This window comes from Alligator mississippiensis, chromosome 1, assembly GCF_030867095.1.
Source record: "Alligator mississippiensis isolate rAllMis1 chromosome 1, rAllMis1, whole genome shotgun sequence".
Lineage (NCBI taxonomy): Eukaryota > Metazoa > Chordata > Crocodylia > Alligatoridae > Alligator > Alligator mississippiensis.
The window spans coordinates 183921964-183938178 of NC_081824.1; the positions used below are offsets into that span (position 1 = coordinate 183921964).

The following is a 16215-nucleotide window of genomic DNA, read 5'->3' on the forward strand; positions in this document are numbered from 1 at the left end:
GCAAGTGAAGAGACATTCACTTTTGATTCTAGAAATGCAGCCACATGCCTGCAGTGGCTCAGGCCAGAAGCTGGGGGGTGCTAGAGCATGCCTCCCTGTTCAACTGGAGCAGACAGCTTGGGCCAAAATTAGCCCACCTACCCTGCAAGAGGGGCTGGGAGACAGGTGCAAAGCATCTCGGGATGCTGGGGGACTATGAGTTAACTTGAATCTGGAGGAGATCTGGGACAGAAGTTAGACAAACCTATTTAACCTAAATCAGTTAAGTCTGATAGTATAGTCATCCAGGTTTATCCTAAACGGGTTTCAGCCGTTTTGAAAGTGGTTTATGTGCACAGAATTCTGTTGTGTTACAGATTTGAACAGGTTTATGTGTAGCTTCTCTCCCTAGCCATAATGGCAACCATCCTCCACAGAACCAGAAACAGCGAAGCTGTAGTTATTGACACTGCACTAGTCATTGATAGACCTACACCGCATTCCCGTGACTCCTTTATTGCATCTTTGTATACATATGGCATATATTATGTTACATCCAGTGAGCATAGAGGTTTGTTTTTTTTAACACTGCCTACAGGGTGACATTGCAACCATTAAGTGGCCTTCCATGAAAAAAGTTTGGAGTCCTCTGTTTTAAACAGTCCTTTCCCTGTTCTTCCATGGTAGAGGGTTTACATTAAATGTGTTTGACATATCATTCACATGATGTTTAACGTTTATGTAATTGTTTCAGGTATTGCCCTAATGATGTGGAATACATTCATGGTCAAAAGGCTTTCCGCTGCTACATACCTAATGGACAAGGTAAACGGCATCGTAGCTACTAGTTTTTTAATTTACTTCTTGCTATTTTATTAATAGGTGAATTAAGCTGTAAAATCCTTAAAGCATTGCTTTTTAAAAATGTTTTTGAAGGACCAGAGATTTGACAGTGGAGGCGAATGATGTTGAAGGCGTGTAGGAGAACATCCACTTAGAAAGTTGCATTTATTCTTCTGGAATGCCCTGCTGGTAGACAAGATCTTAGTGTCAGTTTTAATGAGCAGCTGAAACTGGCAAATGCTGCTACACACCAGTGATGACAGCATACACTTAATGTTTGTTTTGTTCGTCTGATGTGCATGCGTCTGTTATGTGCCTTTTGCCAGAAGACAGCAGCTACCACATGGAAACTGCCAAAGGCTGTCACCATTTGTGTGGCTCTGTGCAGCTTATGCAGCAGCCATGCAAACAGTGTGTATGTTGCATGCTTGGAGGCACCAGCTGCTAAGGGGGGTTGTTGCAGCGAGCAGAAAATATGGGTATGTCTATAGTTGCTTTCTGGCAGCAGCTCCCACGTACTAAACACAGCTTACAAAACTAGTGTTGCTCTGCCAACAGAAAGAAAGGGTTTTGCCACCATAAGGGAGCCCCTGAGTATGTCCATGAGTTGGTTGAATCTGAATTCCACTGGCAAAGTTATGGAGATTAGACTGGGGCAGAGACACAGACACACTAGTGCTGCACGTCAAAAAAATTATCTGCAGCCAAGTTTACATCTTCAAACCACTGGTAAACGAGGTTTCATTTTAAGGGAAAGCAGGAGAGAGTGCTCTGTTACCTGTAGTGGGTTTTTTTTGCATTTTATAAATCTAGTAACCAGCAAATGACCCAAAAGTAAAACTGCCCTTCATGCAATTTTTAAAAAATGTTAGACATTTTTTAAGATCTTGAAGGAAGAGTTGCTTTTCATGTTTGGTTGCCTTCTGCCTGCTTAGAACCTAGGCTTTGGGATATAGAGCCAGTCATTCTCCACTGCCTAGCTGAATTTGTGCTTGGCATTTTCAGCTCCCCAAGAATGTACCAGTTGTTTATCCTTGTTGCATACAGTAATGAGTTGCCATGCATTTAGTACACAGATAACCTGTTTACTTAGCATAGATAGACATGTTTGAGTGCTTATTTTAAATAATCTCAGCTGGATTTATTTAAATTATTTGCAGAAACTACATGCTGCATGTGGTACCTGAGGAGGAAAGCTAGTTGATCTCTAGGGCTAAGTACAGACACTCAAAAAGCCTGAGGCTGAATTGATTCAATCTTTGTAGGTTAGTGTAATATGGGTAGATTGAACAGATAAGTAAATAGACATTGAGTTTTGATCCTGGAAATGCAGCCATATGCCTGCAGTGGCTGGGCCAGAAGCCGGGGGGTGCTAGAGCACACCTCCCAGCTCGGTTGGAGCAGACAACTTGGACCAAGGCTAGCACACCCACCCTGCAAAGGGGGTTCGTGGGGGAGATGCAAAGCATTCTGGGATTTTGAGGGACTGTGAGTTGACTTGAATCTGGAAGGGATCTGGGATAGAAATTCCATAAACCAATATAACCTAAATCAATTAACAGGTTTATCTTAAACTGGTTTGGGTCATTTTGAAGATATGTGCACTGAAATTGCATTGTGTTACAGATATGAACTGGTTTCTGATCACTTATACCAATTTCTATGTCATTTCTGTCCCTAGACTGGGAGACAAATCTGGAGTAGAGTCCAGTGTGTTGTAACACTTGTAAAAGCAAAGAATTTTTTGCTTTATTCCTTGCCATTCACATTAAAAAGCTATGAAACAATTGCATGCTTGTGACATCAGTGCAAGTAACACTGCTCTCTTAAGAGGCCTCTTAAGATTGTTAAATGGCTCTTTAATTATTTAAGGTTTAATTTTATTTCTTGAGGAACATCTTAAGGATTTTCATATAGATCTCATGGATAATATTTGAATATGCAAGAGTCATTTTCAGTGTGATTTTTTTTTTTCTAGAAGATGGCAATAAATTACACCCAATCAAGAGTGTGAAAGACTTCAGCCAATACATATTTTTGCCAAGTCTCTAGCCATTTGCAAATATTTAACAAACTCTGTTCCACCCAGTATTTTGTGTCATATAGCTTGTAGTCAATCAGACTTTTTAAAATTAAACATATCCCATGTAGCATTGTATGTTTCTGTGCAGTAGTTTTTTTTCTGTTGTGTTAGGGAAATATTTATAACTGACTAACTTAATAAATCGCTTGTTTATCTGTTATGTTGTACAATTGTTTTAAATTAGGTTGGAAAAGCTCCAAAGGACAGATTATGCAGAAGGGTAAGTAACACCTATTTTATATAAAGATGACAAAGAATATTAAAATATTTTATTAAATTTTAATTTTGAGTTGAACCGGTGGTGAATTTTAGCCAGTTTTAAATTTCTAATTTGACCATCAGTGTTGAAAGATGTAATAACTAATGATATCATGGAAGGTAGGCTTGAAGCTAAAACCTGACTACTTACTAGCAGGTTACAAACACTATTCATTAGTCACTGTCTTATCAGAGTGATCTGAAACCAGCTCAATTTTAAAAGATTGTTTAATAAATTCTTGCTTCCTACTTGCATACTAGAGTAAGGCAATAAGTGGATAAAATAAGCAGCTTTTTAAATTAAAACTTCTTCAAGATATTTCAAGACCTTACTAAAATGATCTTTTTGTTCCTATTATTCCCCAATCTTTTTGTATTGCAAACAAGTTTCAGCCTTGTTTGGCATCACTTGTTGTAAGGTAATAGAATTAATGCTTCAGGGATTCTCTAGCAAAGTCTCCCCTCTTAAATATAACCATTGGTGATAAGATCTCTTTGTCTATTAGCTTCAACTGGAGTGTTTTGAGATGTAGCCAATGAAATTTGTCCGGCACTTATCTGTTCTTTGTTTTTAACAGGATGTAGGTATGGGTGACACTGCAATGACATCTTTTCTGGGTTCTTGTTTAGATCTACTTCAAATCTTAATGGAGGTAAAAATGTGGTGAGAGGGTTCAATAAAAACGAACATTCGTGATCTTAATTGTAAATGTTCTTAATGAATAATAAAAGTAAAATTATTTTATGGCTTCACTTAAATGTCTTTTCTAGCAATATGGAAAAGTCCTTTTTTTTTTTTTAAATGCTACTGTAACAGAAAATTCGGTTTATTGTAATTTTTTTTTAAATGTAGATCATCTAAACATCTTTTTGTGCAGTAGCCCAAAATAAAGCTCCTTAAGATTGCTGATGTTTCTGTGCTAGGCTGATATTAGAAGCGATGAAATGCATGCTCCGATACTGGATACAGAAGATGCCTGGGTGTCTGTAGAAGGGCCCGTTTCAATAATAGAGCTAGCTCTTGAGCAGAAACGTATCCACTACCCGCTTGTCGAACATCATTCCATATTGTGTACCATCTTGTATGGAATCATGAGATTTTCTCTGAAGAGCATGAAGCCCCTCTCCCTCTTTGACAGTAAGGTATGTCTTTTATAAAGATCCTATGAGACATGCAAGCTTTATTAGTCACTGGCTGCTAGCTTTAAAAACAGGTTATGATTTGTCATATCAAAAATGGCTGCTCCACTCAGTCTTTCAGCTCTTGCATCAAATAAAGTATTACTAAAACCTCTTTGAGTCCGCAAACACTGTAATGTCTCTTCTGAGTAGGATATTTTTAGAGTGGTTTAGATGTGTCAAAATTACCTTATCAACCATTAGATGGACTAAAAATATTCCATGATGAGAACAGAGGATACATTCTGATTAGATCATCTTTGAGAACTGCCAGATTATAAATGATTGTATACAAGATTTAATCCAAGTCTGTCACTGTTCGTATCAGTTATTCCTACAGTTTTACTCCACGCCGAGCTCTGTAAGGAAAGAGCAAATGTCCTGTCTCCTGGAGAGCAAAGAATAAACTGATTAAAATGAAGTACTCTTTTTAAAATGCAGTTTGTTATTGCCACCCAAGTCTGAACCTGATGTAAAGAAAGTTCCACATATTGAGCTTTCTGCCTCCCAGCTGAGATACAGACTGTAATGAATGAAATGTAGAAATAGTGCTGATACCGACTGTCTAATGCTTACTGGGAGAAAATTGGTTCAGAGTGAATATGCTACACTGCAGATTTTTCCTTAAAGATGTATTTAAATTTTAAAACCACACGTACTCTGCTGTTGATCTTTGCCTACATGTAGGCATACTTCGTTAGTCTATACCCATATAGCAAAGCACCCGAGTACAGTTTAAAATACCTTTGTCTTCATTCCTTGCTCTACCAACTCAACAGCATAAAATATTATGTGGTTTCTTGCGGGCATTTTTCACCGTTTGGGAAAAGTCCCCAAGTCTGAAAAAAAGCTTACCCAAAAATTGTGCGTCCATGTTATCTGTCACCCTCCCCCTACCTTTCATCTTTGCCTCAGTAGTTTAATATCTTAATGTTAAAACTTGTTCTGAGTAGATCTTTAGCATGCCCTGTCTCTGTGTCTGAAGAATTAATAGTGTGCAAGTGTCTGAAAAGTAATTTTCCTGCCTGATTTTCAAAGACAAATCTTTAGAACTACACTTTCCAGCATTTAGAGTGAAAAGATTGCGTGATGTGACTGACCATCAATCCCTTCATGTATTTCTTTTTTGTAAATAGCTAGTGGTGGTTAGAGAAGCCTGATGTTAGAGGGGGTACTTTTAGTATTCAGGTTTAATGTTTAACGCATGCATTTTTGGTACTAGATTCCATATATGGAGCATATCCACTACCGGCAACTATGTGCATTTAGTGTGGAGAATGTCACTCCATTCAGTGCTGTGTAGCAAAGGAAGAAAGTTTTCTGTAAAATATTACTCTGTACAGGGATGCCTCTTTATTTTAGGAAGGGTATTGCTGTTTATTATTCATATATGATAGGATGGCAGCAGAACAATTGGCATGCTTTTACTCATTGGCATTTGCCTTTACTCTCTCTGTATGTGACCTATTCACTAATCTTTGAGAAACTTAAAAAAAATCTGAGTGCTCCTAAAAATCCTTTTTTCTTAGTCTGCTTTTTAAGTGTGTGTTAAATGTGCATATATACATGGTAGGCTATAATCTTTAGTAGATGTAGTTTAGTAGACTTTGCTTACCAATCTAAGATGATAGTAAAGAAAGACAATGGTAGTATCTTAAAAATTATGTCTGTATAGTTGGGATATTTGCACCAAAACTGATTTTAGTAATCTGAGTTTGAAAGCCAGGTGAAATGATTCAAAACCTAGAAACGTAATAAAATTTTGTTTATTCAATCATAATGTGTTGCTTATATTTCATAGCCACTGTAAGTTGGAATTTCCATTTCTGATTTGAGAGAGGTAATTAGTAATTAAGTCAGGTAGAAGGTAGGACAGGGTAATTTAAAGATTGATTGGTTCAGGAACTGGTTTTTGAACCAGTTTGTCTTGAAGGTGCTATCTTGCCTTGCCTTCTACTTTCCTCTTTTGGGGATTGGAAATGGAAAACATAGTAGAGTTTTTTTCCCTTTAAACTGCTAGCCCATCAAGAGTTTTATTGGATTTATTAAACTCTTCTCCATTTGTATCACTCAAATTTTAATATAGATTTTTTCTCTTCTTTCAATCTAGGGCAAAAATGCATTTTTCAAGGATCTTTCTTCAATTCAGTTGCTGCCCAGTGGAGATATGGATCCAAATATTTTATCCATACGACAACAAGTAAATATAAATCCTTATATTTGAACAAAAAATGACAGAATTTTTCAAATCAGTTTCACTTAACTATAAATAACATGTTTTTTGATGATTTTGCTTCGAAGCTCTTAAGGAAAATTGTGACTGCAGCGGTACATTGTTCATCACAAAAGGCCAAAGGAATCTCAGAAGAGATGTCACTTTCTGCTGAAAGAGAGAAGGACTGGCCAGTTTTGGCTGTGGGGTTGGCTCAACCTCTTCAGGTCAACGAAGATGTAATTAGACGGCATTATGTGTATGAATTGTATAATTATGGAATGGATCATCTTGGAGAAGAGGTAAAATGTGCTTTTGGTAGCTGGAGGCTACTCAGAATCATGAGGAGCTCTACTAACTTGACATGTCTACATTTGACATTTTTGTAGTTTTACTACCTAGCAAAGGATCTGCAAATTCACATTCTCAGTATATTTGCAAACAAAGCTTTGACTTAGAATGGGGCATGTTTCCTGTTGCGCGGTCATCCAGCAGAGGGAGCACAAGTTAACATACTTGACCCTGGTATGTAGAGTTAGTTGAGATGGCCATGCTAAATTTCCTTATTCACATCCCACAAAAAAATGCTTCTAGGAGGGACTGCTTCACAGATTTATAAAGTGGGGCTTTACTGACAGTGTTGAGTAAAGCTAAAATAACTCGCAGTGCTTGCTAGTGTTTATGCCTTCTCAAGCTACATTGTACTGTCTGAGGAAATTTTCTTTTGTTAAAGACCAGTTAGAGAATCGGTGTTTTAGCAAGCTTGATACCAGACAGGTTATTTCACGGGAGGCCAACTTAGAAGTTCATTGTACTGCAAATCTATATTTTCTGAAGCTTTGCAGTTCATTAATCTTTCAGTATAAACTGTGTTGGAATTCCAGTGCTTTAGTGTGGGTCTTGGGATTGTAGTTTACTGATCCTTGAAATATTGGGTGCGCCACCAGAAAATACTGTCTGAACTGTCAGTGTTTGCAACTCAAACTTTGAGTTCTCTGCCTTTGTTAGAAGAAGTTAACACACTTGTATGAAGATGTAAGATTTGATGTCACTTGGAGCTTGGAAAATAGGCAAAATTTAAATATCTGGAAGTCTTGCTGTATGTAAAATCATTTCATCTCTGATCAAAAAGTTACAGGCAATTGCTAGTCTTCAGGTTGAAAAAGTTTTCAAATCATCTGTTGAGTTTGTCCTCTTGGGCATTTTTTCAGAGTGAAAGAACATGACTTTGTATTTCAAGACTTAAGATACAACTCGAGGGTTTGTTGCACTGCTGAGTTTTGTGCTTTTTGTTCTTAGGGTTCTAATGTCTAGCACAGAGCTGTGGTTTTGCTTTCTCTGTTCCATTGTTTTTGGAAAATGTCCATTCATTAGTCAATTTGCTGGGTTATTTGTCCTATCAACTGAAAGCTAGTTAGGAAGCTGAATTTAGGCAACCCTATGAAAACTAAGTTTGGTGGTGGCTGTTTTTGTTTGTTGAGGGATTGTAATCTGACTTCTAATGTGTATGTTACTTTTCTCAGGCCACTCTTCAAGTGCATGACAAAGAAGTGCTTGCATCACAACTACTTGTGCTGACAGGTCAGAGATTGGCCTATGCTCTGCTACACACTCAGACGAAAGAAGGAATGGAGCTGTTGGCCAGACTTCCTCCAACACTCTGTACTTGGCTTAAAGCTATGGTAAGTTCAGCTTGACCAAGAAAAATAGTGGAGAGGTTTACAGAAATCTTAAGTAAGATTTAGCTGTTATAAATTATGACTGTAGTGTGAGGTGAGGTGCAGTATTTTTTTTATTGCACTGTCTTGTAAAATTGGAAGAGAGAGGAGATGCAGTTTTATACCATAATCCAATTTCAGGTGAGTGAAACTTAACAATCACCAGGCTTCTGAATGAAAAAAAAATAAACAGCAAACACTTCACAGAACCACCACTCCATCTTTTGATATTACTGTCCCTGTCCTCAAAGGAAAACTACAGAAATTCCTTTTTAGGATGGGCTTGGGAACACATACATAACTCTACTGGATGTTAAAAGCTGTGGACTTTGGTTTTATGGTTCATAACTTGGCTGTCTTATATCTGTAACTTCCCTTTGCTCCACAGGTGAGAACTGGCCACTTCCCTCTCATATAATCAAATTCATTTAAAATCATTTGTGAAACTAAAGCAGTTGCTCTAATTCAGGGGTAGGCAACCCAGTATGGCACGCAGAGGCATTTTGCTTGGCATGTGCACCTTGGAGCAGATGGCAGGGGGAGCCATGAGGGGCCCGATCCTTGTGGCAGTGCAGCCCCAGTCCCTTCCTGGCTGTCCACTCTGAGGTATGCATGTACTTGCTACCAGCATTGAGTTGGGCAGGGGCTCTGTAGACCCCAGTGCAGCTGATTGCAGCCTGGGCTCCATGGCAGGGGCCTTCCCAGAGCCTGGGCTAGCTCTGGCAGGCAGCCAGGAGGCTGCAACCAGCTGTATCAGGGTCTGTGGAGCCCCAGTCTAGTTTGTTGCCTGCAGTGGGTGCATGCGTGCCTAAGGGCAGATGACAAGTTAGTGGGGCTGCACTGCCACAACAAGGATCAGGCCCCCTGTGGCTCCCCTTCCACCCACCCCTAGCACACCAACATCTTACAAGTTGAGGTTGTGAGTGTTTTTTGGTACTGTACCTGACAAGGTTGCTGACCCCTACTCTAATTTGTACCTAGCTTATTTTGGACTGTGATTTGCTTCTCTCCTAGATCTGATGAAAAGTGTTTGCAGCCTAAAAACTGGTCTCCTACCTCTCCTAGATATACAAGTTGGTCTAATAAAAGGAATGACCTACGCTCTCAAACCTTGTTTCTGATATCCCTAGATCATGATAGCCACAGCACTGCTGTGACTTGCAGTACTATTCAGATGTAAATAATGAATTAAAGTCTACATTTTTCCAGTTCTTGGTAGTGAAGAGCAAGGAATCATCACAGAATATCTTGTTACCCTTACTCCATTATAACTGTTTAAAAACCCACACGGTTTATCAGTCTTACTGCTTTAAGGCCACTTTTCAACCCATTCAGAGGACACAGTTAACATTGAATATAAATCTGTCGTATGGAAACAGAATGTACTTAGGAAAATACTGCTTTTTGCTACTTACCTGTGTTGGCTCTGGATTTAGGAGCCAGATGCCTTGGTCCAGTGGGGACCCAACCCTCAGACCGACCACGACCTTTCCATTCAATAATAGGCAAATTTATTGATACACAGTGATAACAGAAAAGAAACTATAAGCAATTGTATACATCTACCAATCCTAGGGCTGTCATCAGAGTCAAGAAACATCTGGCCAGGATGCAGGCTTCACTCTGAAGGTTCTCCCTTTAGGTGTCAGATGGCAGCAACCTGGAGGGGGGCTGGCAAGGCCCCCCCCCCCCAGTGGGGTGGATGAGATGGGCTGGTGGTGTGGCTTCTGTCTGTGGTGGCCTTGGGGACCCTCTCGGGGAGGAGGGATGGCCCTTTGTTACTCTCAAGTCTCTGCTTTTGTATTCTCCTTCCCTCCTGATGACTCTTGATCCATGGCTATTGCTGATTGGTATCGCTGTGGTTCTGTTCTGTTAGCATATTCCAAGCTCATCACATGCACACCCTTCCCAAAACAGGAATTTCAGGCCCCCCCCCCCCCCCCCCCCCCCTTTGGCTTTGCAAGCTGGTGCCACCCTATCTGATGTTATAGAAGCAGTATGGTATATGCCCCCATTTTCTCAAACTGTGTCCTTGTTTGTTAGACAGCCTGTCTGCTTCTGAAGGCTGGGAAAACTGAGACCCAGGCTTTAAAAATCAACACCTGCTGCCCATCTTGAACCATTCTACTGCATATATATATAAAAAAACCTTTTAAATACCATTTTCAAGTTGTCAGTCTGGACTGAAAAAACTTACCAACAGGGGGAGGGATGGGGGTCACTCATCCTATTGGGTGGGAGTGCATTTGCTGCTCTTGGAGACAGAATAAGCTAGGTACATTTTTTTGCACAAGATGATTCCTGTGGGTGCCTCTCCCCTGTGAAACAAATTGGCTATGGGTAGTAGGAAAAAGTGCTGACAACGTCAGCTTTCCTTGTTCTCAGGGGAATGTTTTGGCCTGGATTAAATCTTTAGGTTAATAGTTCTTTCACAGAGTAAATTCTCTCCCAGTGATGGTGTTTTGGCTCTCTTTGCTTTGCCTATTGAGCGTGGCCAGTGTAATTTGAAAAAGTGTCAATATAAGTTGTGAAAACTAGTATGCTGCACAATGAGATCTGTTTTCCTTTTTCTCTTTGAAAGATGTTGTTCCTTGAAGTTCTTGTGAATTTAGACTGGCAGCTTCTTGGTAGAAATCAGGAACCTATACAGAAGTCCCTAACAGCCATCACTTTAGTAGGATCAAGTGGCTCTGTGAAATCTAATTCCAGTGGACTGTGTTTGTACGTAACAGACTACGTAGCTTAGCTGTCTCCTGTAGGATAATATTTAGGTTTCCATACACCATGAGTTTCATTTACATGCATACTGGATAAATGCATTGTTTAATGTAAGGGCAGTCCCTCCTGGTTGCCTGTGTTTAAACTGTAGCAAACTGTAGCTTTCTGCATATCAATTAGCATAGCATCTTTGAGACCCAGTTTGCTTGGTAATTAATTCTACTCTGGGATTAATTATACTCTGACAAAGTGAAGGGAAGCAGTTGTCAGGACATCTCTTAGAAGCCTTGAAAGTGAGAGTTGCTAATTAGTTTCAGGGCTGCATGTTTACAGCACTGACAGCTAGTTGTACTTAATGAGGCATTGTTGAGTTTCAGACAAATGTATAGTTTCTCTGCAGCAGTGAGGCAAGGCACTTAAGCAGTGGGCATTATACTGGCCTTTAATTCTCCCCCAGCCTTCCACTACTTTGCCCCAGAATTGTAAATTTAGAAATGTACTTGCAATAAAAAATAACCTTTCTCCTAGTAAAAGGAAAACTCTTTATGGGGGATAGTACAGTAATGGTTATCTTTTTATCCTTTTGCAGGACCCCCAGGACCTTCAAAATGTAGAAGTACCAATTGCAACAACAGCTAAACTGGTAGATAAAGTGATAGAGAACTTGCCAGAAAACCATGGGCAATACAGTCTGGCCTTGAATCTGATAGAGGCAGTGGAAGCAATCTCTTCATCATGATCTTCACTACTTTTAGAAAGGATGTATTGCATGATTTTACACACAGAGGATGAACTTTAGAGGGGAACTTCTGTGTGGCTTTTGTAAAATAAATTTAAATTTTGAAAAAATAAATGCTTTTAAAATAATAGTCCATTCTAAGTTCCACAGTACTGTTAATATAACAGAAATTAGTAACCTTTGTATACTTGTCAATACTCAGATGCTCCATTATTTATTTTTAACTCAAGCACTTTTGCTGTAGCTTAGATTGTTACAACAGCAATTTTAATCCACTATTTGCAACTTAACCTACTGTGAGATTCTATATTTCATACTCTGAAGATGGTAACTGTTCAGTTTGTGTGCTCCATATAGACTAGCTTTATAAAAAGCTGTGTACAGCCTATGGCATTCCATGAATATGTAATGCCTAAGGAAAAATTTCAGTCTTGGATTTTTCTGAAATCTGTGTTTTAGCTGCTTCTGCAAAAGAAACCTATATCCTGAAAAGCCAATAGTAGTTATTCCTTAAAGGAGGCAGAGGTGAGATTTAGGTTGGCTTCTTCCTACCACATGATGTATAGTATTGATATGAGAGATTTTTTTTCTTACTGCTGCAGGCCTTAAAGGAAATATCCTAATTTTTAAAAAAGGAACATACCCATTAAAGCTTAATTTTTGGTCAGTGCTTTTAAAAGTAGAAACAGATATAATTTTACAAATAGTCTCATTGTTCATTCTGTACAGGTGGGTGAATTGTTATTGTGATGGTCCTGCCTATATTAGAACTGCAGGATTGGCCCCTGCCCTTAATACTTCGACTTGAAGGAGCTTAGTTCCAAATAACTCATCTGTGAATGTCTTTGTGGTAAAAGATTTTCACAGATGTATTTTCTGTAATGGCATCATTGTAACAAAAGTATAACTTGTAGTCAGTAATTGTACTTGACTAGCTGACCAAACTGCTGAAGGTGTATTCAAGGAAATAACTTACGTTTTATAATATGCTCTGTCACAAAGGGTCTATCTGTAGTTAGAATATCTTAAGTAGTAGTTTGGAGTATTTTTAAGCTATTGGAAACAGACCATTGTTCTTTTGCAGTAGTTAAATATCCATAATGTACTCTGACAAATGCAGAAATGTTTTACATTCTTTCACAGGAAACATTCCTTTAGACAGGACTGGAAGTTCAAGAGTGAGATGACCTGTTTTTGGATCTGTATCACTCATCATGGAGGTGACAACTAGTAAAGCTAAATTTGTACTTGTCTACATGTCTAAATATGAACAAGTAAAATTATAATTGCTGATTAGATACAGCTGCTTGAATTTGGTGGTAATAGTGTCCTAAGTCTCAGGCTACTAGAAGGGACTTGACTTGGTCATGATTACCTTCTTGGATGTGTATGTTGCTGTCATTAGCAAAACAAAACAAAAAGCCCACCAAAGTTCATTTGAATTAGTTTCAGGATAACTTCTGTAGGAAAGGAGAACAGTTCCTGTTGTTTCCTAATCCCTCCACTGTCTTGAATGATTAGCATTCACAAGGAGCTTTACCATTATGATTACTCAGACCAGTCTCCCTTAAACTGAACAAGGGAACTAATGTTTAGTTACTGAACAGTTTGAAATTATGTTGCATTTCTAAGAGAGCCTTAATGCTAAAAATATGACAGCATTCAGTTCCTACCTTAAATATAGCTATTATTTTTACATATTATGAAGTTCAGGTTAGTGGGAGGCTTTGATTTACAAAAGAAAAACAGTCTTTTAGACTATTCCATGTAAAGTACAGAGTATTGATAAACTACCTACTGCCATGAGATGCACAGATACAAGAACAAAAGGGTAAGGCAGCTCCATCCAATTACAGGCAGCTTAATCTTCATTATGTAACACATCTGATGACAATATTCTAGATTTCCAAAGGAACTGTATTACAGTTTCTCTACACTACATCCTTGTACATATATAGTACTGTAAATGAGCTAATGGTCTGTCTGAAGGGCACCCTGCAGTCTTGTGTGTGATAATACTCTAGCTAGCTGTTAATGAGCTCCCTGGGTACTAGAAGCATTATAGCGCCACTAGCCCAGCCAGAGTACTGTGCTAATTAGCTCAGAGAAAGCACTGCATTAATGCTAGTTCCAATGGCTTGGGTATTTCTGCATGACACTGCATTATGCTGTCTAGGCCTACCCTTAATGTAACTAAGAATCAAGGTCTGAGGGAGTTATGTGAAATGCTTACAAACCAAACCTGTAATGTATTGTAAGAAAGATTCTGTATATACTGCTATATTCTGTGTTCTATTGCTGTGGATTTGTGTAAATTGATTAAAGCTGGGGCTCAGTTGTACGTCTTTATCGCTAGCATGCAGTCCTGAGTGACCATCTATGATAGGGTGGGTTTTTTAACCAGTCACTGTCTTAAAACACTTTCTAGTTGCACTACACAGCAACTATTCAAAAATCAAACTTCATCTACTGTGATCACAGTAGCTGAAACCAAACCACAACTGCTGCTGTGCATTGTTACATTTTAATAGTTTATTCCACTAACTTGTATGCATTTTCACAGAAAGGACTCTTAGTTTAAAGGTAAGTTATATTTTAAAAGATCTGTCTGCATTATTAGTCTATTTAAGGAATATTACACTGTTTTGATGAACAGTTTATTAAGTTTATATACAGAAGCATTTTGAAACATTTTTTCCCCACTAATGCAACTCTGCTCAGGTTGCAACCTAGTGTCTTGTCCCAGGACTTCTATAACCTTGCGGATACGCCGAGTCACCTTTTAACATTCCAGTAAAGATCCTTTCAATTTCACCAACTGTGAAATGGGATGTTTAAGTGAAGTTTTACCCCCTTTACAGATTTAAACAGTCATCCAACTGGAATTAATTTACACAACTTTCTTTCCATTTCGAGCAATGACTTCCGTGCAGCGTGGACATATTGTGAGTATAGAATCAGAGGTGTATCGCCTACAGCGAGGGCATTTTGCTCTGGCAGATGGTTGAACAATAACTTTGTAGGAAGACTCTTCACGTATATCACCACCTACCAAAGAAAGTTTTAATGTACAAAGTACAAGCAGTGTGGAATTTGAATATCTAGCAAATCAGTGCAGTGCACCCTCCCTTTAAATACATTTAATAGTTTCTGTTCCTTCATAAAGTTCAGCCCTTGTCAAAAGGAGGACCAAAACAAGGCCTGTGTCAGAAACTTAGAGAGTGCTCTGAGACAGTCTTTGCTGTCCAGCGCAGGGGTACTCAGCCTCTGGCCCATGCACCAAATCTAGACTGCTAAACCAAGGCATGAGGCCTGTATGGTTCCCCATAGATTGGAAAATTTAGCATTAGCAGTTAATACTGCCAATTTCTCAAGTCCTGCATGGCAGATTACAGCTCAACTGTGTCCCCTCACCCCCCACAACCACATGGTTGGATTGAAGCTGGGCTGCCAAACGGAGATCTGGCCTGCAAACAGATTAAGCACTGTCCATCCAGCCCACTGGGCAAAGAGATTGTTTTTGCACTAGATCAGAGGTGCCCAAACAAAAAAAACAGAGAATTCAGAACATTTTAAGGTCAGTTCCCCCTTTTTTACCTTCTAAATTGATCAAGAAGCTCCCTTCAATGATCTTTTCCTCTGAAGCCATTTCTTTGGGTAGTTTTGTTAGTAGAGTTGTCTTTGAAGCCATCATGATTTCATTCAGCTGTGAGATACTGGAAGATTCTTCAGGCTGCAATGCCTAAAGAGAAGAGTTTACAAATTTTCTTTAGATGAGGAAGTAAAACATTACAGCCTGGCTGAAGTTCTGCATGCACAGGTACCTGCAACCCTCCTGGAGGATCAAGTTCAGCCCTGCTGCTAGCAATGGCTGCCCTTCTGCATGAGTGGATCCTACTGCCAAAAGTACAGCTGCACACTAAAATATCAACTCCTCTGTTCAAAGGGTAGATTGTGGTCCTTAGTTTTGATGCCATACTGGCAACCATGAAACTACCATTGCCACCTCTATACATCTTATTTAAGCACCTTTGGTCTTAGCTCTGCTTCATTCTCACAGGATGAGTTTTTTCAGGAGTGGTAGTGGGTTCTATTATGAACATGTCCTTTTAGGACTGGACTACAACCACCACTTATTTCTTCTGGGCTTGGCAGCAACTCAGGAAGTCTGTATTTAAACTGGAGACTGTAGGACTGAAGTGTCAAAAATTCATCTATTCTTCTGTGCTGGGGGCCCTGAGAGACCTGAAATGTAACCCATGAGGGAAAGTAACATCCAGTCATCTAATAATAGATGTTAGTGGTCTCCATTAATTTCCAAAACAGGTCTTCAAATTCTGACATATGTGCTGGCCCTGGATCAGGAATCAAGTGACTCCCAAAGAACGTGGCCAGGGTCATTAATACAGATGCTAACAACCCCTCCCTCCCCAGTGCACACCCCCATACCCACAAATAAGTATATCTGCAGATGTTATTTTTTCTA

The 16215-nt window shown here is 39.2% G+C and overlaps 2 protein-coding genes across 5 annotated transcripts in view; one reads left to right on the forward strand and one right to left on the reverse strand.

Moving 5' to 3' along the window:
• RAB3GAP2 (RAB3 GTPase activating non-catalytic protein subunit 2) overlaps positions 1 to 14084 on the forward strand; it is a 74814-nt gene extending 60730 nt beyond the window's left edge. For all 4 annotated transcript variants that reach the window (XM_019483157.2, XM_006272907.4, XM_014598050.3 and 1 more), the window contains 8 exons: positions 734 to 804; positions 3090 to 3125; positions 3742 to 3816; positions 4088 to 4306; positions 6453 to 6542; positions 6644 to 6856; positions 8078 to 8236; positions 11580 to 14084. In XM_019483157.2, coding sequence (XP_019338702.1) covers positions 734 to 804; positions 3090 to 3125; positions 3742 to 3816; positions 4088 to 4306; positions 6453 to 6542; positions 6644 to 6856; positions 8078 to 8236; positions 11580 to 11729 — 1013 coding nt within the window. In that variant the 3' untranslated portion in view covers positions 11730 to 14084. The remainder of the gene's footprint in view (positions 1 to 733; positions 805 to 3089; positions 3126 to 3741; positions 3817 to 4087; positions 4307 to 6452; positions 6543 to 6643; positions 6857 to 8077; positions 8237 to 11579) is intronic.
• Positions 14085 to 14239: 155 nt separating this feature from the next.
• IARS2 (isoleucyl-tRNA synthetase 2, mitochondrial) overlaps positions 14240 to 16215 on the reverse strand; it is a 61251-nt gene continuing 59275 nt past the window's right edge. The window contains exons 22-23 of the mRNA XM_006272911.4: positions 15327 to 15471; positions 14240 to 14777 (exon numbers count right to left, since the gene is read on the reverse strand). Coding sequence (XP_006272973.2) covers positions 14620 to 14777; positions 15327 to 15471 — 303 coding nt within the window. The 3' untranslated portion in view covers positions 14240 to 14619. The remainder of the gene's footprint in view (positions 14778 to 15326; positions 15472 to 16215) is intronic.